This window comes from Opisthocomus hoazin, chromosome 5 (genome assembly GCF_030867145.1).
Source record: "Opisthocomus hoazin isolate bOpiHoa1 chromosome 5, bOpiHoa1.hap1, whole genome shotgun sequence".
Classification (NCBI taxonomy): domain Eukaryota; kingdom Metazoa; phylum Chordata; class Aves; order Opisthocomiformes; family Opisthocomidae; genus Opisthocomus; species Opisthocomus hoazin.
The window spans coordinates 58,907,708-58,933,324 of record NC_134418.1 but is presented as its reverse complement, the minus strand read 5'-3'; the positions used below and the strand labels follow the sequence as shown (position 1 = coordinate 58,933,324).

The window sequence follows — 25,617 nt, the reverse complement described above, 5'->3', positions numbered from 1 at the left end:
CTTACTGGAAGGCAAGGTTGTCTTCATTGTCACCAAAGTGGGAATGCTGGCCCATCAGAAACTACCCTGAAGTACTCAATAAAGTTAGCCTTAAAGTTATTCTGGTAGGACTTAGAGTTGGAATCTAGTCCTGCTTTTGCAGAATTTAAGTCCTTTCTAAATGAAATGTGGATGTGTAGCCCATCCAAAAACAGCTAACGTTAAAATGCAGACAAAGTTGGCTGTGTAGAAAGCACTTGGAAGTAGCGTAGGGGTAAGAAATATATTATGATGATGCTCTAATGCTAGGTAAGGAAGAGGGCTGAGTTTCCAAACGAGCATGTTAGGGTCAAAACTGACAAATGATTCAGAAACAAAACATGAACTAGTGGAATCATTTGAGGAAATATTTTTCTGCTCCTGAGATCAGAAACACTGATGTAGGGCATAAAATGAGAAGTGAGGCAGTATTTTGAATGATATTTGATCTGTTTCTGCATCTTTACAGCATACACAAAAGTAGATTTTGTGGGAAGACCAGCTGAATTTTTTCTATTATTTTTTTTATGAAAATCAATCCTGATTTTCAGCTGTGCAGTTTGTGAAGGGATCAATAAGGTTTCCATTAGATCAGGCTGTCACATGGAAAAGGCCATGACATTACTGAAGTTGTGTCACCTAGGCAAAATAGGTTCATAGTTTTCTTTTTCAATTATCTAGAAGAGGGTGTAGAAACTGCTGGGGTTGGTTTGTTTATTTGGGGGGGTTTTGTGTGTCTTTTTAAGATGTAGACCTTTTTTAGAAGAATCCAGGGTACTTTTTTTAGAAGGAAGCCAGAATGTCTTCTTTTGGTGTTCATGCTGTTGCTTTGAATTGAATAAATGAAAAAACATCCCTTCCTACTGGAGTAGGGAACTTCTCATGATCATATTAACGCTTGCTGTTGTCAAAATTAAACTGAGGTGTAGGTTGCTTATGCGATCTCCTTTTTCTAGAACCTTAAATGCTGATCAGTAGTGATTAGTATTGTGGTCTGCAAAGTGGGAAGGCAGAAGTTTCTTTACAATTTCATTTGGAGGGAATTTTTAGCTTAAAGAAATAATAAGGAAAAGTAGGCCTACACTCAAAAAACTTAGGTAGTTGTATAAAAATTTAAAAAATATAGAAATCAAGATAAGGATGCAGTTCTTTTATGTGACCAAACTTGCAATTAATTAGTGTAATACATAGCTGATGGAATAACTTATATGACTTACATGAAAGAGTATACTCGTTCAGGAAACACAGTCAAGGGGAAAGGGGAAAAAGTGCTGTGTTTGTGTACCAGCAATGTGTAGGCTTGCTCTGAGGTTCAGATCACCTGGAAAGGAATACAGCAGGAGACATTATCCAGCAAGTTTTTAAATGCATTGGTAAGGTTTTGATGTTTAAGCTGAAAGAAATAGCTAGAGGACGCTTTGTGAACAAAGAAGAGAAGAAAGTGATTGAGGATGTCCAGACAGAGTAATGTTCGTGAAAGGTATATAACATACATTACTATATACAATTGCTATGACAGGTGGAATCATAGAACAATAGTGGTAGATTTCAAAAAAGACGTATCTAAGTGCAAACTTACCTCACTGTGGAGGAAAAATTGAAAGTGTAGTAAGAGAACAACCCCAAACAGGAAAATTAAGCCCATAGGAAGTGTGAAACTGTATCAGGTTACTAAAGTCAAAGGCAGAAGCATAGCACAGGCACTTAAGGACATTATGAGGAAGACCAAGGCACAAAATGAAATGCAGCTAACAAGAAATCAGAAGTAATAAGAAATGTTTTCATAAGGCTAGTCTTCAACATTAATTGTGATAATGGTAAGGCTTATTGGAGTCGTCCTGGTTCCTGTACTATTCAGTACCCTATTAGCAATTTAGATAATAAAAAGATTTTTCAAATTCCTTCCATCTCCACGATCCAGCATAGTGATTGATGGGTGGGCATACTCTTATCCAGTGATGTGAAGTTTTGAAATGTTCCCAGTTCACGTCTACTTCCAGGTTTTCAAAGCTGTTGATTTTACTTTTAAGAAAGGACTGTATGCAGTATTGAGGTCTGGACTGGAGAAAAAAGGAAAAAAAAGACACTGATAGTATAAGTGCAGATGATTCCGTGTCTGCTTCGTTTTCTTTTATAATGATATTCAGAGAAAATGGTGATTGTTTCTTTATGATGCACTGACCCCAAAGACATAGGCATCCACGTACCTGCATAGTTGGTACCATAATTCTAAAAGCACTGCTGCACTTACATCTGGGCTCTACAAGCCCTTGCAGCCTGTCTAGCAAGCCCATATGGACTGTAATAACTTTAACCAGCATTTGGTAACTTGTTTGTCAGAGTCACAGGAGAATCAGGGTTCCAAATCAGCGGAGGGAGAGGGCAGCTGTGGAGTTGTTCAGACTGATGCATCTCAAGAAAACCACAAGGTATAAACTGTTTCTCTTCTGGTGTTCAACACAGGCTCAACTGGTGACCAGCAATGTTATCTTGTTGCTTATAGTCAGAAGCAGATCCCTCAAGCTGTGCCTGTAGGACAGCTGTACCAAAATTGTCGTCTAATCTGAAATGCTGAGCCACAGAGCGGTGAGAGATGAATGAGCAATGCTCCTCTTGGCAGAGTTGCAGACCTTGAATGTTGCGAGGTGGGATTAGAAGGAATGTTGTGGCAATATCTTATAAACAAATCAAGCAACCAGATCTGTCTCAGCTCTGAAAGAATGGGCTTCAGTGTGACTGGATAATATTTTTGAGATGTCTGATAACAAGCCTGAATGCTAACCAACAGAAGCTGGAAGTGCCCTAAAGTCCAGAAGAAGATTAGATGGTCTGTGTCCTAAACAAATTTAAGGCAGCACCTTCAGTTTAATCTAGTGTTTGAAGTCTTACTTCTACCAGAAAAAGGCTTAATGAAGAAAACTGGTAGGCAGATGGACTGACTGAGGTGTGAAAATTTAATTAGAATTAAGATTAGATTTAAAATTTAGATGTGGCCTGCACTAATCCTGTAAATTACGGGCTTCACGAGACTGGCTGCAGGGAGCTGCCTTTTTTTATGATCTCCTACTCGATATACTGGCTAGAAGAAAGATAATTTGTACTGAAAAGGAGAAGGGGATCGCCTAGCTCAGCCAGTAATGCACTGACGTTCAGGAAAGAAAATCTTGCCTTGTTGGAGGGAACACGTGATGTTTTTCAGGCATCTTTTACACAGGATGCAAAGACATCATTTCATCCTGAAGCAGAGGGTATCTGGGGAGAATGTTGCAAAGTATATCCTGGCAGGCCTGGCAGAGTCCGACTTATGGGTAGGGAAGAAAATACTCTAAGTTCCAGTGTTTAATGGAAAGATTCACTGCAGAGCCCCACAGAATATACATTTCATTTAGCCTTGTGAGTGGTTCTGCAATAATGCGCCTTGTTCAGGTTTAAGGAGTTTGCCAAGGCAGCGTGTGAGCTATCAGGTACGATGACACTGAACAGCACAGAGCTATGTCTTCAGAAGGAAACGGGAGGATGATCAACAGCAGCAAAGACACTTGTCAAGACATGGACACAAGCATTTTAATGCTGTATTTAATATTTAAGTCTAAACAAGCAACTCTTTGTTAGTCCGTACAAAGATTTAAATCTTCCAGTGCACTTCTGTGAGCTACCTTATATCATGTCAGGGAGCTAACTTCCTTGGAATATTATTTCTTCTTTAATTCAGGCTTAACTAAAGAGAGTCTCTTGTCAAAAGGATCAATGAGAATTTTATAAGCAATGGTAAGGATTTTCTCCAGCAATTTTCCTAATTGCTGCAATCCAGAAAAACTGAGGACATAGGAGAAAGCATGAATTCCTAAATTACAATACAGACATGGAAGCCTCTGTTACATACATTTAATTTTTTTTGAGAAATGCCAGTACAATAAGATGAAATAGGGATGTGAGTCTGAATATAGACTCACAAGGGATGTAATTATTCAGTGTAAAAAGAGATAGATAGATACACACAAACAGAGTTGAATTTCAACTTATTAAGGGCCAATTTACTGGAAGAAAAGCACAATTAATGAGGCAGTTGGAAAACAATGGAATCAAGCACATAAGAGTGACATGAATTAATAAATTATTGCCCTAAGCATTGTCTCAGGCCCAATTTAGGCATGAAGATCAGATTTTGAAAGCTGTCGAGCAATGTACCATGAGGAGTTCTGTGTTACTTTGTTTCTAGGAATATAAGACATGGATATATTTTTATATATGTCCATGTGTATCTTATACATAAAGGCTAATGTGAGCTGTGATTGGTATATTTGCTTGTGAGTTACTGTTTATAAATGAAGTGTTGATGTCCAGGTGCTTCTCACTCTTGCCATAACTTGATATAGTATCACTGCTGGGTGCAGATTCCTCTGAATGCTTGAATGTTTCACTCCTCACTGTACAAGAAGTTACAACGCACCAAATTTAAAAGGTTTGAGCCCTTGCTGGGGAAAGGATTCCCTCTCAGTACGTGTTCACTGGAGAGAAATATTTTTGAGGGGTAAGAAAATCTTTTGCATAAGAAAGAGGGAATCTTTAGAAAACATGCCTTAAAAAGGATGGCTTTTCAGAGAGCATTGATAATAATGCTGACAAGATGGTTATAATCATTTTGCTAATGGCATTCCTCAGTGGAGTGACTGGGGTAAATAAATTCAGGCTTTTTATAAGAGGGACAGCTTTGAAGCTATTAAAAAATTTGGCCTTTTTGAAAGTCTTTATTTTGATGTGAAACTTAACCCAGTCAGTTAAAATATGTAACTGAAAGAAAATTAAGTATCTACTTTTTCATATTGAGAGGTGACATTTAATCTTAGGACTTGAAACATTAACAGTCGCTTGGAGGACTCTCAGTTCCTTCCAACATTCCTGTTGCATCTTGAGGTAAGGAGATTTTACTTGCTAACTCACAAACTAGAGTTTCAAACCTTCAGAGCCCTTTTCAGTAGTCTGTTGTGAGCAGTTCCGTGCTGACAACAGCTTTTTTATACTTTTTTTTTGTGATACCGGTTTCCACTAAAGCCAGTTTTTCCTTTGGAAAGTGGCTTGACATCCATAAGAAATCTCAGTGTAAATCAAAGAGCCAGACTCAAAAGCCAGACTCAAAAGGCTTTAAAGTTCAGGCCTGTGTGCATATTCTATACCACAGCCTGAATTCTACTGTAAAAACATCACGATGGCTATGCTGTTACTTTCAAATTATGTGACCCAGCCCATATAAAAGACACTCCAAACCTAAAAGTAATGGGCATCCATTCAGGGCATCACGGCAAGGTTTACAGCTGAGCCATGGCAGTATTCTGACTTAGGTACCTGGCTTCGCATTCTCAAATAAGGACACTCTCCACTGCCTTTGGAGATGCCGCACCATTTTCAGATGCACAGTGTCGTCATGGCCAGTGTCACAGGAGGCTTTTATCAATAATTTATGTATTATACAGAATCTTTTTCTTGTGTAAACATAGTTAAAGATGGTTTCCATCTATCCAGCTTTTCTGTGTCTTTTAGGTCCAGGAGACTTTTAGGAAGTGTAGTCAGGGGCTAAACATCTGAATTGCATCCTGAGTTCTCTAAGATTCAGCATTATCATAGGAGCCACCATAAGCTAGCAGGGCAGGCTGACCTTCAATCTTCTGAAACATCCAGGTTTCAAAGATGAATATTAATCATATCTCTTCTGTTGGTTTCCTGTGAGTCACCAGGTTTCCCTCACCTGAGAAATATCAATGCTGAAGAAGAAAATGGTAAAGTGCCATTTGTTTCCTCCACTTACCCTTTTGGCCTCATTTTACCAACTATATATCCATGTGTACTTCATGTTTGCAAAGATAAAAGTGAACACCTTGAAAGAATGTCTCTGGTGTGGTACTCCACTGTAATAGCTTGAGAGCTTAATACATTTAGAGCTCTGCTTGCTTGATTTCTTCTGCACACATCCTCTATTCATGGGAGAAATACAGAACATGTCAGAAGGCTGGTTTTTTCCCCCGCTGTACAGTCCCATTTAGCACATGCAGGCCTAAATCTCTGGAAAATAAATATTATGAAAAGCTCTAACTTAAAGGCTTTTGAGAGGTATCCTGTTTCTGTGAAGAATAGGGGAACCAGATAAACAGTGGGAAAGTTCAAGCAAAACAGAGGATTCTCTCACTGATGTGCACATTATATGGCTATAGAAGACTGAGATTAATACTTTATTGTTGGAGGCAGGTATACCTTTGTGAAGATCCAGGCGTATTCTTAAAGCAGCAAAACAAAGCGGGCCAGGGAGGCACCTGATGCACAGTCTGATGGCTGCACTGTCTTAAGACATTCATGAGATGGCTGTGTACAAGAGCAGCAGGGAAGAAGGCTTTTTCAGTTCCCCAGAAAAAAACACTATTTCTCCAAATTTTTTCCCCTTTCACACAGTGATATTAATTTAAGGCCTGAGAACTTTGTCCCTGAGGCAGCGGCTGTGGATGACAGGAGGCAGCAAGATACTAGAAACAAACTTCATGAGAGTCTGCCGTGAGCTCACGGGAATCAGTTTCTGCGCTATGCAGAAGGGTATAACCGCTCATCAGTTCTTCCTCTTCACTGTCTGCTGATCTGCTTGTAATTAATCTTGCAGACTGGATGATATGTGGACCATGCTGTTTCCCTGCCTGCTGTGGGGTTGGTGTATTCAAACCCCCAGGGTAACATTTTGTGATTCAAAATTCCTGAATAGCTATTGAGAGCTCTGTTGTGCCTATGCAGGATAGTTTCATACTACGCTTACATGGGAATCAAGGTCCTGCTGGGTTCCTTGGAAAAAAACTGTCACCTTTTGAAATTCCAATTGTTTCTGAAAATCGGTGATTAACGAACGTGTGTTGTACATTTTAAGACAACAGAACTGTGTATAGTAGCTATGGGTTAGCAGAAGTTTGTACCTCTTCTGCTTGAAGAAATACATTGATAATGTTTAGGAGAACTGACTGTTCTGACCCTCCTGAGCTAAGGCTGAATGGTGCTGTGTGAACGTAACAGCTTTCTAGAGGAAAAAGAAATAACGCTTTGCCACCTTTGGGCACTCAGGTAGGACTGCTAACATGCTTTGTAGTCCCGTTTCTGGTTTTTCAGTGCACATGTGGCTTTTGGTACCAGCCACTAGGATACAGGAGCTGTTTGTAATGAGGTCTCCAGAGATTTCTTGCACTCTGTGCACCCTTGAGCTATTCGGCAATGTCCTACAGGCTTTCTGGTTTTCCATTACTGATCGTTCTCGTTACCTATGAGTGCTTCACAGTTGGGAACAGAGTTGGGAACCATCTGTACAGCCTAGCACAGTGCTAAGGAAAGTGCTTCAGTCCAGTGCTTCAGTCCTTACTGTGGAGACTTGCACATCACTTCATGGCAGAACATTACATCCTTTGTATGTATCCAGATATACACATTCCTTTTGCCTATAGTACATATACCACGACATAGTTGCAAATTCATGACATTTCTGTCTCCATTTTCCCTTTAGAAGAATGTTGAATATTATATCAATAGCATAGGTATTGAATGTGAAGGTAGGAGAGAATTCTCTGCTGCAATCTCTGCAAAATGCACATAAGTTTTAGACAGAAACATAAGAAGAAAATGTTGTTGTTTCTCCTCAGGCTAATGCTGACCCTGCACAGCTTTGCTTGGGGATGGTGTCACCAAAACAAATATTTTCCTTTTTTTTCTGTCTAGATTAACACAGCAGATAAGTTTACCAATTGCGAGGAGGAAGAAGACTACGATGACACTTATGTGCTTATGTTAGGCTCAGAAAATCAACCAGCCATGAGTAAGTCACGTTGTTAGACAGCTTTGTTGGTAACAAAGCATTTGCTGTATTAAGTGAGTGGGATTATGGACAAACAAAGGGGCAAATTAAGTTAATACTTTCAATTTCCACATTACTGCAACTTCCAGGGGAGGGCAGGTGTCCTAGGAGAAGGGGGGAGGCAGGTGAGGGATTCAGTCATGGTAACGAAGTCATCACTCAGAAAGATGGACCTCAGTGCAACCACCCCTCCTGGTGAGTTCTGGAAATTTGTGATCTCTGCTCTGAATCTAGAAAACAGCTGACTTCTCCAAGTTCTTTGAGAACAGCCTTCATATAAGGGGGAGGCACTGCCTACAGGTGCAGCCAGCTCCTGTGTGGAGGCCCAGATAGTAGACATTTTGCAGCTTGTGCTTCATACATCTAAGCATAGATTGATGACAAGCTTGTTCAGAATCTGTGTGGTCATATGCATTCCTCTTGAAAACCACAAATGAAGTTTCTTGTTTGCATTTATTGATGGCATATATTTTGCATATGTTTTACAGTATCATGGATCCATAAAGCTAAACTTTGTCCTGTTTCTATCTTGCCTGTTTGTTGACAATTTTATCTTTTCATCTGTCTCATATTCTTTATGAAAATGATGTTTCTTATTTGCTAAGTTTAAACCAGTTGCTCTAGCACATCTAGGTAGATGATAGACACTGTGAAAATGTGAATTAGAAACCTGGTTAGCCCTGATACATTTTCACTGTCTCTGTCACACTGTATGTGGAACCACTCAGGGTGGACACATGGAAGAACATGGATTGTTAACAGCTGGCCACGTTAACCAGCTAAATGCCCTAACCTCCCGTTTGATTCAGTGGGGAAAGAAGGGCATCCCCAAAGGATAACTCAGAATGGAGACCTACGTCAAGGGCCCAGTATTACCTGCTGTGCATTGGCTGTAAGTCTGCTGACGGACTTGTGTAGTTTACTCTGTTATGTTACTGAGGTTGACTACCCAAATCTTGATGCTGTACGTAATGATTAAAATATACGCTTGCACATCCCTCCACTGTACTCTTGTTCTGTGGTCCATGGGCCACTAAAGACAGAAGAGCTCCATTTCCACAGGAGTAGAGCCATGTCTCGCAGCAGCAATGTTTATTTCATATTAGAGAGATTTAAATAAGCACCCCAACCTCGTTGTATAAAAGCAAGTTACACAGCTGTGTGAGCTACGGCTTTATTTTACAGAGTGTTGCACCATGGTGCATTAAAAGTCAAGTAATACAAAGTACAGAGGCAAGGTAAATGTGTGTGATTTCATTTGACAGCAACTCTAGAAAAGTTTAACATTGCATGCATGAAGATGGTGTGTATCAGAGTAGCAAGATACAATAAAAACTTCTACTGTTGATTTGGTAAATATTTAAAAAGCTGTTCACTGACAGTATGTATTTGACAGCTTTCCTACTGTACCAGTTCATGAAAGTTTTATTAGCCATTGTGTTCCCTCTGTGAGAATCCTTGAAACAGGAAATGTTTCCAGATGGCAAATTTTAAATGAAATAATGCATTCTTTGACATTAAAAGCCAAGCAGAACCCAGGAGATCAATATGGAATTGGATCAAGATGCCAACAAGAAGCTGAAGCGGATGAGGAAAAGAAAGATGATGTAGAAGACAGCAGAGAGGAGACAGAATACGAAGATCAAGAAGAGGAAGATTCATACAGATTTCACAACAGTCCTGACAATTTGTATGCCAGCATACCTGATGATCTCGAAGAAAACAGGAGAGACTTCTTCTTCTGTAAGAGGCCACCCCCTCCTCCCCCTCGAAATCTGCCTGGCATCCTAAGACAGGACGATCTGCACAATTTGTCTCAAGGTACGTTCTTGGGAGGAAAATAACCCCAGATACAAACATGTGCAAGTGCATACTAGGTGCTGCTGTAGAGGTTATGTATGATCACCTCTTGTAACAGCAGTAGCTATGCAGTATGGCCCTAATTCTGCAAAGCAGGCATGTTCTTATGAACTTCACTGCGTCAAGATATTCATGGCCAGGTATGTCAGCTAATACTGTGGAATGGGCTGCTGGGTTCACGTTTCAAGTTTTCCTCACTCTACCCATCTGACATTGCTGCCAAATAATACATGATGCATTGGATTTACAAAAGAGGCTTGAAACAAAAGATTGAGCTTGTATTTTTGTCAAGTTGACTGAAGTATTTACCATTTAAAAATATTAAATACTTGGAATAGCTTGGAATTTCACAGACAGAATTACTAGAAAGTGACTGTGCCGAGAGAAGTAACACAGTATTTTATTACATTTTAGCCAATGTTGTGGTTAGAAATAAAAAGCTAGATTGTGTATATTCTTATTTGTCATGGACACTACTGATAAGTGGGCACACAAATTGCTTTTGAGTTTCACCACTGCTCATTACTGTTAACTCTGTTTTTAAATGTGGCATAACCTAATAGAGTTTTAAATTACCATCACCAAGCACTTTGATGTTCATGTAAGTAGCCAGAAGTAGCTTTCTAGCCTTGTAGCCTGCTATAGGTATGTTCTCATCCTGTTTTCTGCTGTGAAAGAAAAAGCTGGCTGTATGCAGGAAGTCATAGGCGGATTCTAAGAGAAAGAGGGGCAGAATAAAATTCATGTTAAAGATGTGTTTTGCTTTCCACGAAATCCTGAACTGCAGCTATATGTGTGCATAAATGACAGGTTAGGTTTGGCACACAGGTTTTGTTAGTGTAGGTTTGATATAAATGCCTGTCTTGGAATACCTCTCATGTGGCTATACCATCAAGCAGTAATGTGACCCTCTCTACCAAATGCCACTTGTCTGTATGAGGCTACCAGCAGAGAACGTTTTTCTGCTACGTAGTGTCCTGTGCTGATAAGGCACAGTTCATCTACAAACACTCCTGTGTGAACAGTTCTTTTTAAACATGCTGTGAATTTTCCTGACATGTTAACCTTGGTTTCATCACTGGGGAATGGGGCAGGGGGTGGGGTATCAGGATTCCTCTAAATGAGGATGATGCTTGCTTTCAAAGAGGAGTTCTAATGAGTTATTGCTACATATTTTTGGTCAGCCAGTTGTTTTGGGTAGCGCTGTGGAATACCTAGAAGGGAAGTCCCCTCTGCTTGAAGTCTGGTTTGGCAGTGGCATGAGAGTGCCCCCTGTGGGAGGTAGAAGAAAGGATATTCTACAGAGAAAAACATAACTTGTAGAGTGATGGGGAAACAAAATATTTTTCTTATTAAATATGGCAGGTATATGAATCCCACTACTGTTTTAAAACATTTTTATATCTTAGCCAGAAGACATGTTGATAGTATGTATCAACAATACATCCCATTTATAAATGACACATCCCATTTATAAATGTATCACACTTACAAAGATTGTTTAGTTCCTCTGAACCCGTAAACAGACAGAACAATTCTTTAAATAGCAGCCAAAGGATTGAAAACACCAGTGTTGACCACAGCCTAGTTTAGCAGATACACATGTACAGGCGGTAGATTACAACATGAGGACAATGTGACTCAGTACGAGAATTCCAGGCAGGTCTGCTGTTTTTGCAGGAAAGATGGGTAATCAGCACAAGTTATAAATGTTTATGGGAACACCAGCCTCAGGAACAACTTCTAACTCTTAGCAGTTTGTGGGGTTTTTTAAGACAGATCAGAACAAACCCAGGTATCAGGAAATTCATCGATTCCTTTTAATGCTGTAAAATGCAAAAGCTAAAGAAAAGCAAGTTCTGAGTAGTTGTACTACAAAATACATGAAATATAGGGAGTACAGAGAGTCAGGGAAGTTACTGGGGTGGGGGTTTTGGATAGTCTTAGCATGGATTATAAGAAGTCATACATTTCATCTACACCGTAAGGGGCTTTTTAAATTTTTTTCATCTTGTCCTACAGTACGTCTTAGCAAAGCCCTCAAAATGAAGTGGGAGACTGAAGATGCAGCAAAGACAAAACTCAACAGTTGCTAAAATAAATTTCAATTCTTAAGTCAGTGTTGCAAAAGCTAACAAATAGCTTGAATTTCCAAAATGCCAAGGGTGGCCACAGGTACCACTGGTACCACAGGTACTTGGCTTCCCCATTATAGAACACGTTTGTGTGACTTTTGTGGCAGCAACTGGAGCACTCAGTATTTCTTTCAAATAAGCCCATTTATTTTGGGGCTAATAGCGAAGCATGTATTTTTGATAATCTGATGTGAAATCATGAGGAGGCCCTGAAGTTTGAATTACTCCTTGGGGACATCCTCTCTACTGAATTAGATGAACAGAATCCTCTGAAAATCAGAGTGGTTTAGTGTAGAAGTGAAATCAGGTCTCTGAGTTACTTTAGGAAACTCTAAAGCTTTATGTTAAGTCTTAATCTCCTTTCTTTACCCTGTATATGGAACACAATACCTCGCTTTTTCAGAGGTGAATGTTGTGGAGGACAGAAATGAAAGAGGACGTGGTGATGGACTCATAACAGCATGCTACAGAGAAGACCAAGATACGTGCGAGGGAGACAGCGAGGAGGAACACCCGTACACTTTTGCAAAATTGGATGAATCTGTATACGATTTCATACTGGCTGAGAAAGAGGAGAAAAGGAAAGAAGACAGGTCTTTCATCATGAACAGGCCACCAGCCCCTGCGCCTCGTCCCGTATGTTCAGCAGTCAAAGAGGAGAACACTCCCTATATAGTACAAGGTTAGTGCTGCCGCTTTGTAAATATTTGCTGGTAGAATATAGACGTGTCTCTTCTATTTGGTGAATTAATATTTTTCTGAAAGACTAAGATGCTTGATCAGTTACTTTCACACCAACAAATGAGCTGAGAACATCTGTGATTAATGTTAACTTTCAATTTGCATCTCAGATAGCATCATTTTTTTGATTTTACAAAAATTATGAGAATATGATGGAAAATTAAGAATCGCTGGGCTAGCTGTAAGCGTGTCTGTTTTGATAGTGTGATGCAGAATGTGCTACTGAATCACCTTTCCTTTCAGTTTTTCCTTAATTCTAAGAGAGACGTTTTAGCCATGTTTTATTTTTCCTGATGAGAAAGGTAGGAAGAAATGCCTGTGTGAGAACTCCTCTTTGAAATATCCCTTCTCCCACAGAAGATGCTAGAAATGGCCATCTGGGGAAGGATTATGTCCTTTTACCTTTTCTGAGAAAACTGGGGGACTTCTGTGAGATTATTCATGGAAATGTAAGGCTGGGAGAGATTTCAGATATCTTGTAGTCCAATTCAGACTGAAGCCAAATTTCAAAATAATAGGAGGAATTTCTGTGAACCTACTGCAGACATCTCTGTGTAAGCCCCAAAATCCATACTGTCTTCATTTCCAGACTCCTCTACAAAAGCCTGCGAATGTATAAGAATATGTGTAAGAATAAATGGTAGAAAACCAGGCTGAGAAAGGACACCATTTTTGGTGATTGCTTACTCCATCCAGTGCATGTTTTGCACTAAAACAGGATTAATACTACCCAAAGCATCCTACCGAATGCAGAGGAACCCCTCCTTTTTCATGCTCATTTCAGTCAGTGATTTATTTTATTCTTTCTAGCTTCTACCTCCAGGCTGTGTAACTCCAGGTGAGGGCCAGAATGCATGGGCTAATGCATTCATCATTTAGTTGCTCTTTCTTCAGCATGTCCAGGAGGTATAGGGATGAATCATTACAGTAGTTAAACTGTAATCCAAGAATGAATGTGTATAGGGGCCCTGTTCCAACTGCAAAGGTCCTGAAATGGCTGCTCTTACTGAGATTGCTAGAGCAGCGTCTCATATCTTGGTCCTCCGTCATCATAGACAGGCCAGTGACTTGAAAACCCTTACTGTGAAGATGCGTTTTTTGGGAGATTGCTTTTACTGTATTTTATTGCACTAGAGTGTTTCTGCTTTGTCTACTGTAACTGTTCACTATGGAAGAGGCTATCAGAGGAATTGCTTTGATGGGACTGTGGTTCTTTTACACCATGTGTATATACACACACACACATACACACACCCCCAAGGTTTTTAGCTTTGCTTTTGTAAGCAGGTAGTGGTAGACAGATTAGTTTCCTGTTGTTCTGTGAGATCAGCCTCTGGCCCAAGTTCATTTACTTACGCAATAAATGAGAAAAGTGGAAGTGCTTCAAGAAAGCTTCAGTTGACCACTCAGGCCTCTGTTTCACCTGGCTGTCCTGCTAGTTCCAGATCTGGGGTCTCTCACTCTACTTTCTTGTGCAGAGATCCCCGAGACAGACAGTGAAATTTTAGACAGAATGATTTTTCTTGCTACTTGGATTAGCACGTTTTGTCCTTCTCCACAGTGGTTAAAAAATTCTTCATCTAGTTTAGCAGTATCCGAGTTTATTATATTAAAACTGCTTATAAGCAGAAAAAAAAGATTGTTTCGGTTGTAAGAATCAGAAAATTTCATTCCTATCTATCATTAAAATCTGCATGTGTTTGCAGCCATTGCTTTATAATTTAATTAGTGTAAAATAAAATTACTCTGGCTAGTATACATACACATTTTTCATCCCTCAAATAAATTGATTATAGTTTCAGGGTTTTTATTTCATATATTATGTTAAAAAGAGCATTGTGGAAGTTGCAGAGTCAAATAATCAAAAAGTTAGAATTGAAGTCATTTTGCCCATTTACGCCTTTCTCTGCCACAAACATTACAATACAGTCCTTAAGTATATAGCCATGTGCTGCTATTTGTCACAGATATTTTGGTTCATCTGAGGTTTAAAGTGGGTGAGCGTAACATGCAAAACTCTTCAGGGTTTTTCATTCCAATTTTTGTTTAAAATACAATTCGTGCCTGCCCTAGGTTCAATGTGTTGTTTCAGACCCCCCTGTGATAAACCCTTTGATTTATTCTGTATCCATTGAGTTTTTGGATGCCCAACATGAAGTAACTAAGATGCCATTCTTGAGATTAGCAGCATTATAGGATACTTTACTCATTCAAAGCAAAGATCCCATTGATTTCCGTGGCCACTATGAGTGCTCAGAACTTCAAACTATGTTATTAGTGTGTTTAGTCAGCACCCTAACATCAAGGATTCACAAGCCCGATGGCTGGCTTAGATGACTTGTCTGGGGTTATGCTGGGGCCTTGTTGGAGAGAGAAGTCCTGCTCCATAGAGCGACTTTTAGTCACTTAACTTGAGGCATCCTTCCCTCCTCTGTATTCTCTCTCCATTCACTAAATACCTTTTGACTTCTAAAACAAATTAGATAACATTCCTGTAAGAAACAGGTTGTCTTCACTGCTCAGTTCTGGTTGATCTCCAGAACTGTTCCCTTCTGGTGTTCAGTAGGACACAGGTCCTATGGGAAAAATGGGGTTAGAGAATGGAGCATGATGGATGGAGAAGGGCTGTGTTAAGGTTATACAGTCACCCACAACTGGATCCCTAGATGCTTTGGGAGTTCACGGAAAGAACAAGCTTCATGCTCCAAGGATTTCAGGGCCTGTTGTGAACTAGTGCCATGCAGAGATGCAAGAGGAGGATTTTTTTTTTTTTTTATCCAAAAGAGTGATGGAAAATTATAGGCTCATTTATTGACAAAAAGAAGCTGTAAGCATTGTATAGCAGAAATGCCTTTTGCTTCTTTGATTGTGTGCTGAGGCCTCCTTTTTAATTATTTTTTTTTTTATCCATCCGGACAAATCAAGTAGCTAAATTCTCATGAGGGCTTTCACCACACATTGAAGTCCGTGAAATTACAAAAGAGCATCTTCTCCTTTAAGCAAAAGTGGTGGTGTTTCCATGATAGTAGCAACAAAGAAAGCAGGCAAATAGCCTCTTGGTCATAAGGAGCTTTCAAATACATGGAAGCTCAAGTTTACGCTAGGCAGAAAGCCTACTCGGTGTAGCTTACCACTTGGTGCTCTGCAGAATAGGACAGCGGAACTCTTTAATCTATAGAAAACAAACATGGGACGTCACAAGCCCATTTTTACAGTCTCTTTCAGAGCAGGATCTACACTTTGAAACCTAGGCAGTAGACACTCAGTGATGCAAAATGCCGTAACTGAGCTGCCACGATTTACAGTTTGAGCATCTGACCTGAATTTACTGACAAATAAATTCTGGGAAACATGAGTGAGTTGAAAGATTTAAAATGTAAGTGCTCTAATCGCTTTTACTCGGTTCCATTTATTCTATTTTCAAATCTTAATGAACGTGCAAACTACTGTTTGAACACTGCTAAGTGTACTGCATATTTAACAGAAAGAGAGTATGTTTGTTCTTTAATTTAGACCCCTGCAAGAATTCTGCCTTCTATGTGAAAGGCGCATCAACCAATGGAGCTGCAAATTGGTGCCAAATAGCTTGTTGTCCAGATGGTGTGCACTCTTAGTGTGCTCCCTTTCTATTCCTCAAGTGCTTAGTATTCCTTTGTAGGTTATTTCTGTGTTTTTTCAGATGTGTGCTGCCAAAACAACTGTTAAATAAATGTATGAAGGTGTTGTGTTTTCAGTTTACAGTGAAATTTTAATGCTCTGTATTGATACCAGATTTGATTGAGCTGGAATCCAGAGTGCCCGATGTATTCTTAGGACAGGTGCATGAGTTTCTGTAATGCCTCCCTACCGTTTCTGAAGTCTGACCTACCAGGACTGCCTCAGGGCTTAAGGAATACATTCCTGTTCCGGTGTGGTCATTTACCACTTAGCAGAGACCACCAGTATGAGAGTTCTTTGCAGCAAGGACACCTGTCCTACCACTGCATAAATAAAATGTCATATGCTATAGCCTTTGTTCTTTTACAAGCCTTTCACAAATCCCTGAAGGAATGCATTTCCCCTCTATGCACTGGAAACATTTCGCTATATAAAGATAGCTGTCTGTGGGACTTCACACTAGGGTTAAAAGCTAGAAGTGGAAAAATACATTTCCCAGTTACTCTCCCAGAAGAGAATAGCATTCTCATTGCTCATCAAAATCACAGGGTATGCAGAAAAAGTAGCAGCCAGTGGGTATTTTTAGGGAGGCAGAATATCTCATGTACAGAATAGACAACAAACCCAAATGAAATGAAAAAACAAAATCCAGAACAGAACTGTTAGTGTCTTGGAAACTTATCAGGCTGATTACTGGGAACTATCGTGATCGCATCCTGAGTTAGTAATTCTTATTATGCAGATTGTTTAAATGCTCTAAAGTAGCGATTCCAAAGTGAAGCCTTGGAGCCCATGCAAACTGCGAAACATTTATGTCCCACAGAGGGATTTTTTAGTACTTTCCTACAGTGAGTATAAAGTACTGCACTGCAGATGAATTTCATTATGTATCTCCAACGTTAGGGTGTTTTTCCATGAATAAAATACTAGGAACCACTGTTCAGCTGTCTTCGAGCACTTAGACTGTTTTTAGAGACCTGGTTGGGAAGTGGTGTACTGGCTTCATCTGCTGCATTCATTCAATCAGATTTTTTGCTATCTTGACTCTGGTAGATTGAAACGTACTAAATAAGGTGCACAGAGGGAAAATATTTAAAGGATGCTGCCTGGTTGAAAAACAAACTGTTCTAAATAGCATATTTCTGGTAAAACCAGATATAGAGTCTTCCCCTTTTTGCTTTTCTCTACTGAAGAAAAATGGGACTGCAGAAGTGTGTTTAGGTTTTACATGCTGGGACAAATATTCTTGAGTATGTCGCAAGAGACCTTCCAACTTCCATAATCCACTAAATGAAGTTTCTGACAAGAGCAACAGTGGGAGAGTTCTCTTCATTGAGCATGAATCAAGTACATTGACACTGCCTTCTGAACAGCAGTTTAAACTAACCACCGGTACCTATTCTTCTCACTCAGTCTTTACCCAGTCTGTAAGAAGGGGTTCTGATAGTACTTTTATTATCTTGCTTCAGTGTAGGGGAGTCGTCTCTGTGTAGTCTCCTGAGGTCCCTCCCTGACCAGGGTTGCTGGGATTCTAGCAGGTTTGAGCTCGTATTTGACAGACTCAGAATCTCATTGCAAATTGGGAAGAGAATTGCTGGTGAGCATATGTCTATTTTTGGATTAATGTTTTCATATTGTCATTACATTGTGATTCTTTTTAAAGTCATTTTACCTTTGATGTGAGAAAACTGGCTTTTTTCAGTCTCAGCTGACTGGTTATGTGGTTGTGGAAGGTAAAGGCTGACAACAGCCTGCATAGGTTGTGATGAGTGGAGGTGATGCCGTAGCTGAAAAATTCGGGCAGCATGCATTGGGCCACTGCAAAAAACAGAGCAGCATGGCAGTTTGATATTTCTGCAAGTGCATTTGACATCGCCTGCTCTTTATTCTGATGAAATGACAGTTGTGTGTTCTCATAAATGTCTTGAGTGTCAGGCAGCACGTTTAAAACAGATCAGAACTTCTGTATCAGTTCAGATATGGTCACTGGTTTTCTCGCACCAGTGCAGTTAAAACTGGCCAGTCTTTCTCCCCTAGCCTTGTGACAGTGTAAGGGCATTCAGACACCTATGCTACCATGACAGGACAGCTTCTGGGACTTGAGGCTTTGTTACCTTGCACAGCACAGCACAGCCATCCCTTCTCCACAGTCCTTGGACCTAACTAGACCAGAATCATGAGGCATGCCGATACGCTTTTGTTCTGTGCTCAGCTGTGTTGTCTCAGAAAATTTAAAAAGGCCAATCTGTTTACGGTGTCCGATTTCCTTAGCTGATTTCATGTCATGAATCACTAAAATTTTTTGCTTTAATCTTAAAAATGTGACATATTTTGCATAAATTTTAGGAGTGGTCCTTAATCACCTCTCACGAAATTTATTGGTTAGTATTGCATTGATGACCTCTGTCCAGTCACTGATGCTCGGTGTGTTAGCGAACAAAACAGACAAAAGGAAAATGAGATCTAAAAAGATGTGAACAAACATCTGCAGAGTTCTCATCTCCTGAATAATAAGCGTCATCCTACTATATTCCTTCCTTAGTATTCTCCATGTATTTGTCATCCCTTGCTGTGCTACATCTAATTTACAAACTAATCCCTACCAGAAAAAGAACTTGCGAGTTTTATTTGCCTAGGTACTATGCACACACAGTTTAAATGTTCAAATGTTTAAATAATGGGGAAAAAAATGGAGTGGGCAAAGATAGGAGTCTCTCCCTGCAACATATCCCTGCTAGCAATTCACCCCTCCTTCTCCGTTCTTCTGTTAATCATGAGTTAATGGCATGACAATTCGAAAATGAATGAAGCAAAAACCTACTAAGAACAAGGAGGAAGCTTACAAACTCACTGTAATTTGCAACTGAGTTGAGATGTGTTAATAAGTGCAACCCTAGTGTATTAATTAATTTCCATTATCACTTAGCCTTGTGTTTCTATAAAGATTTTGTTCCCCTGGATCTTAATTTTGAATGTTTCCTAAATAAAACAGTCATGGCAATAGGTAATTTTGTTTAGAACATCAACTCAATGAAGCTGATGAATAAATGCATCTTGAATTTCTCTAAGCAAATTGAATTCAAATTAGTGATATTTATTGATTTTTTTTTTTGTCCTTTGTGTTTGTTTTGCTCAAAGTATTGAGTAAGTAGTATCAGGTATGATTAGCTCACATATTCTTCCAGAGTAGGTTCATCAGTCTAGCTTTATTTGAATTGCTAGTGTATAGTGGCAAACTGTTGTTTGATTTTTTTTTTTTAAACGTAATGTTGCTAATGCAAAACAAATTAGGCAACATCCTTTATAGTTTAGATGGGTAATGTAAAATGTAAATGAATAACCACATCTTGGTTGATCATTGCCTCTTAACTGATATGAGTTGTCCTCTCTCATAATGTAACTCTTTCCACATTTTGACTGCCCGTGTTTCTAATTATATCACTTCTCAGTGGTCTATCACTAAGCAATTTTTGAAATGCCATAGTGCGTCTGTGGTTCCTTACCATTACAGCTTTGTGTTAGAACCTCAATTAATTCTGAGAATCAAATTCCTGTTCTTTTTGTCAACCTGCAGCTACTGTAAAAAATTTCGTTCTCTCTGTCTAGACCCTTTATACTATTCACAGTTTCTTGCACAATCACAGAATCACAGAATGTTTGGGGTTGGAAGGGACCTCTGTGGGTCATCTAGTCCAACCTCCCTGCCGAAGCAGGGTCACCTACAGCAGGCTGCACAGGACCTTGTCCAGGCGGGTCTTGAATATCTCCAGAGAAGGAGACTCCACAACCTCCCTAGGCAGCCTGTTCCAGTGCTCCATCACCCTCAGAGGGAAGAAGTTCTTCCTCAGGTTCAGACGGAACTTCCTGTGCTTCAATTTGTGCCCATTGCCCCTTGTCCTGTCGCTGGGCACCACTGGAAAGAGCTTGGCCCCATCCTCCTGACACCCACCCTTGAGATATTTGTAAGCATATATTAGGTCCCCTCGTGTGACTATAAAATGCTCTGCTTGGTACAGAATGATATACAAGAGACTTAGATTTCAAATGTTTCTAGCCCTTTTATTTGTGGTGATAACCATGAAACTATTAACCACATTTCAAGCCTCAGAACATTATTTACCTGCATGTGCAGACAGCCTGAAACAACATCTGTAGCTAGTCTGGTTGAGATAAAAAAAAAGGCAATTCGGAGTTCCTGGGATCCTCCTTACTTTTCCCACCTTCTGTGAGGGATTTTCCCATAATTCTGCATGTTTGCCACAAAATTTGTGTTTTGTCACGCTTTTTAAATGTTTCATGGTTTCATGCCCTACTAGAAAATATTGCAGTAGTTTCTTACTCTCTGAGTTTGCTTTCCTGGAGAAATATTGAAGTTACATTACATTCCTAAAAAGTGATCTTATTACCCAAGACATAAAAATGTATTTAGGGCATGCAAAGAACTTCATCTGTTTCCTGTAGCAACTGAAGAGATGAGAGGGCATAAAGTCTAATTACTTGTTAGCTCTCTCAGCCTTCTTGAATTCTGAGAAACTGAGAGAGAAGAGGAGATACGTTGTGGACAAAAATTATATAGCATATATTGTGTCGGCATGTTTAATTTGTAGATTTTGACCTACAAGCATCTATGGGTACTTTAGCCAGTCACAATGTGAATAAAATTCAAAAGGACTCACTTTCTGATTGTACAGATATTATTGAAGAACGCACATTAAGTAACAAAGCATAACAGGAGTACTGCAACTTTTTAATCAGATTATCTATGGCAGAGAGGCTCTGAAAATATAAAAATATATATCCTTCCTCAGCTGAAGGACTGTGGCATTCTGATACTTTAAAATTTGCTATATGAGTATTGCTTTACTGAAGGAATGTTCACTTTATCTTTCATAAGAAGCAATGGAATGTATCCCTATGCAAGATTACCTGTTTCTTTCATTCCACTACTGTGTTTGAGCAGTTCATAAATAATTCGAATGTGGGAATGAAAGAGTAAATTGCTGGAGTCTTCCCTAAACTTGTGGCAGTTGTACAGCGGTATGTGCATACGTCTTTCCAGGCATTCCAGAAACAGGAATTTGTTTTCATTTACCTCACCCACACTGAATACTTGCTGCCAACAAAAATCATTTCAGCAAGATGCAGCATGTAAAGTGGTTTTAACAATTTTACTTTGAACTGGAAGAGTAATTCCATTTCTAATTACTCCAACACTGCAAAACTCAGCAGAAATTTTAAAGCCTATCAATTAAAGTGCTTTCCAATCAGGGACATTGTTGAGTGTATCCCTTCTCCTTATGCAGCAAAATTCAGGCTGCCTGCATTACCTCTGTGTTCTGGTTACTTTAATTTCTTCTTTCAAAAGAGAAAACTATTTCAAGTACAGAAGAAAACACTGCAGCCATATTTGGCAGGATTCTTTGAGAATTACAGAGAAGAGTATTACAAAAGTTAAAATCTATCAGTGTTAGGCTGAAGCTAGGGACATAACATCAGCAGACTGTGCTGCCTGTATAGTTCTTTTACTCTCTCCATTTAGCCTGAGAACTTTTTAAGGAGCATCAAGTCCCCAGCTGTTTTCATCCATCATCACCTTCCATACAAACCTAGTCAGGGATTAGCATAAAGACTTTACTCTGCAGTATAGAAAATACACCCTTAGGAATTGCGCCTTCTTCACCTCTGCATGTAGCATGTGCAGACTTTAGATGTCACAGCGGTCTTGATCATCTGTTTTGTAAGTTTCTCTGAGAGAAGTGGATATATCATACAAGGCAGCTGGAGCAGGCAGACAAGGAGCAAACCAAGGTCCGCTGGATTTCCCTGGTCAGCAAGAGCAAGAAGCCGGGACTCCAGGGTGCCATGCAGAGCGCAGCGGCTCTGCCACTTGAGCAGAGCTCCGTTGTACTGGGCCGTGGTCCCCAGCAAACATCTGCTCCGTTGAACTGGCGCGTTTGCTGCATTGCAGTGATGTCAGAAAGATTACTTAATGGGAAGGAATTGTTCTAGATTATCAGTTTGTTTAGCTAAAATCAGAACTGAGACCTGAGAGGGAAAACCGATATGGCAGTAGCTAAGTCAGAAATCAAGCAATTCCCACCTTCTGGATTTTACATACGCCGCCAGCAAAAGTTTGACTGCAGCATTTTAGGGCATATCCAGGGAGGCTGTACTCTGGGCACCTCACAGCAATGGGGAGGATGGGCTACGCTAATGGAATAAGTGATCATGCTTTGCTGTTCCTGGTGCTTGACTAAAGTAGACAAAGATATACCCATACTCTTTCTTAAGCAGTTTTATTATTCCCACATAGTGCTATTGGTTTTTTCTGCCCTAACTTTCCCCGTAAAGTAAGAAAAAGGCTACGGTAGGTGTCGATACCATGTGAAGAACTCCGAGATCTAGCTGTGTTTTCTAAACAAGTAATATGTTGATGTGATACATCTATTTTATTTTCTTCAAAGCTTCTTGTCATGATATCTGTAATATCAGTAATCCTGCCATTTTGTGCAACAGAACAATTTTTCAAGTAATTAACATTAGACCGACAAGTGGGTTGAGAAGTACTCCTAAGCTAGAACAAGAAATTTATTCCAGCCTGCTTTCATGAACCTCCTTCCATCATTCAGAATGTGTGGTGGTTTTTATTGCCATTTTTCACCTTGTAACTTCCTTATATTCTTAATTTTGTTGTAGTGTTTCAGCAAAAGACCGCTCGAGTGCCCAGTGGCAACAACAGGACGTACTGCGATACCAGAAAGCCTGGTACAGAATTTAATTTGGCTTTTTACCTGCCTTGATGCTTTTTAGTAGAACTAGTAGAGATTTACTGTGACTTGATTTTGACTGATTTAGCATCTATTTTCCCACATATTATGTATATCCTTAATGGTATTGCAGCATTAAGTGATCAGATTAAAGAAAGAAAAATAAAAGTTACGGTCTTGTTGGAAGGATTTGTAGAGTCAGAGTTACTTTATGCTTTTCTGTTTCCTTTCTCCATTGTGATTAGAACCAAGAAAAGGAAGGATGGGAGGGCTCAGCTGTGCACTAATTCCAGCCATGGAAAGGCAGCAGTGTGGGGAGCAACAGCTCTCTCCTGGGTACCCCAAGATCCATGTAAAATGAATTACTCTTGGCAGTCCAGTTGTTAGTTGAGTGTAGCACATCAAAATGTTGCTACCATAAATTCCATTAATGGTACTGTGCAAGAAATGTTGGTTTGAATTTATGTGTAAGAAACAGTACCCTAAAATAGTTAACAATGTTATGTACAAATTGAATGAACACTGAGTGAAAATTTTTCCTCCCTCTTCTGTTAACAAGTAGCAGGTCAGGATGAAAGTACATAGAGCAGCACATAATCGCCTATTTATTTCTGCAGCATGGAGCTGCAGTCTCCAGTGCTACTGACATTACTTTTCATGAATGCTAACCCACTTAGGAAAAGCATACAGGACCTTCTAGATCTTACCATGATGGAATATTGGTAGCATGCCTCTGCAAAAATTCTATATGCACATATAAAACAGAGTAGGTTTTATGGGTCTGAATAAATACACACATACACTCTCTCTCCCCTTTTTGCTGCTAAGGAAAATGCAGTTTTACCTAAACTGGTCGAATCTCCAAATAATCTTATCAGATGCAAGGCATTAGGGTCATTACTCTGTTTAAATAGAAACAATTAGATGAGATGCAAAAGAGTAGAGATTCATGCCTAATATGTGCTTAGTATTCTGTATGATGTAAAGGAGGGAGAAGCCACAGAAGCTGTTTTTCACTTCCTTAGGGCTGTGCAAAGGGAAAAACACTTTCTCAACTTGAAATATATTGGTGCATAACACAGCAGATAAAACTGACCCAGATCATAATTATGGTTTAAACTTTTAATGTGGCTGCTTTCCCTGTGCAGTGAAACAGGTGCTGTATGGCACTTCTGCAACAGCCACAGACAGGGCTAGGAGAGCCCTGTTTCATGGCTGCTCATGTGTTCTGAATCGGCCATTTCAGTATCAGTATCCTGGAGATAAATGGTGCTACACCTCCATGGACCAAGCTGTGAATCTGATTGCACAAGTCTCCCTGTCATTTCCCTCCAGTTGTGTACCTGTATCATAATATCTAGCAGGAGGAGGTTGTAAAGTTTTCTTGTCACTGCAATATATTTAATAATTTGAGGGAAGCGAATCATAAAAAAATTTCAAAACGCTTTCTGACCAAATTTCAGCCCCATCTTTTGAGAAATGTAATGTGTGAAGCTGGAGAAAGAAGGGGGGAAAAGGCACTGTAGATATTTTTTGTCTTTATGTTAACAAATTCCCTTAAAATCTCAGTACTGTAGCTTTAGCACTAGAAGGAGATTCCTGTGTGAACTGACGCTAATGGACAATTCATGGATCAGGACAATAGTAATGAATGAATTTTTTAAGATGCTACTCTGCTGTCAAAGAGTAATGGTAGAATCCTCATTGATTTGTTGCATTTCTCTCATTGAAAACAAAAAACAGAGAGGAGAAAAGGAAGGGGGGAGCCACCCTAAAGATAGTGTGTTTTTAGTGATGCCAGATTATAAAGTCACTGCTTACATGCCTTTGTTGAAAAAAGTGCTTGCAACATAAAGAGAAAGGAATGAAATGGGTTAGTAATATTTTCTGCCTTTATCTTTCTACTTTTTGTAGCAGCACCGAGAGGCCCCACTGACACAGTTACTGATAGTGCTGTGAAACACAACATCCCTGCTGAACAGGGAGAACTCATCCACTTGCAGGAACAGGTGAAAAAGGGGGCAATTTCCGTGGATGAAGCCCTTGACAGATTTAAACAGTGGCAGAATGAAAAACAGAGACTACAGTCCACTCAACAGGTATGAGTCTGAAATTTATGTTTCTTGATGGGAATCTTGATCAGAAGTTCCAAAAACAAACTCTTGCATTTTGTCTCCTACATGTGAGGTCAAAAAGAAGAGTCATGATTTATATGCCCATCAGCTCCCAAGGACCTTGCAGCTTATGGTTCTAAATCTTCTAGATACCCATTTCCACTGTTGTTTGATTACTTGAGAGGCTTCCTGAATTTATTTTGCTTAACTTCAGGTGCTGTTGCATTTGGTTAAAATCTTGAGTGAAACACATTCATCTTTCAAGACTTTTGTTCTAAACTGCTAGGTGATGCTTAGGTCTATGCATCTTTTATGAAACCACAAACGTTCTATAGCTGAACAAACCAAATGCGCTATTGAGCAGTGTGAGCTAACAGAAACATAACTATATCAAGCATACATTGTTCATATATATTGACTTACATCAGGCTTTGTGCCTGTCTGAAAGTGTT

General features: G+C 39.6%; 1 protein-coding gene across 3 annotated transcripts in view; it reads left to right on the top strand.

Moving 5' to 3' along the window:
- BANK1 (B cell scaffold protein with ankyrin repeats 1) overlaps positions 1-25,617 on the top strand; it is a 156,868-nt gene that overhangs the window by 121,132 nt on the left and 10,119 nt on the right. For 2 of the 3 annotated variants that reach the window (XM_075421447.1, XM_075421448.1), the window contains exons 9-13: positions 7,756-7,852; positions 9,416-9,712; positions 12,290-12,568; positions 22,981-23,049; positions 24,966-25,150. In XM_075421447.1, the coding sequence (XP_075277562.1) occupies positions 7,756-7,852; positions 9,416-9,712; positions 12,290-12,568; positions 22,981-23,049; positions 24,966-25,150 (927 nt within the window). The remainder of the gene's footprint in view (positions 1-7,755; positions 7,853-9,415; positions 9,713-12,289; positions 12,569-22,980; positions 23,050-24,965; positions 25,151-25,617) is intronic. The other variant, XM_075421449.1, reaches the window with a different exon arrangement.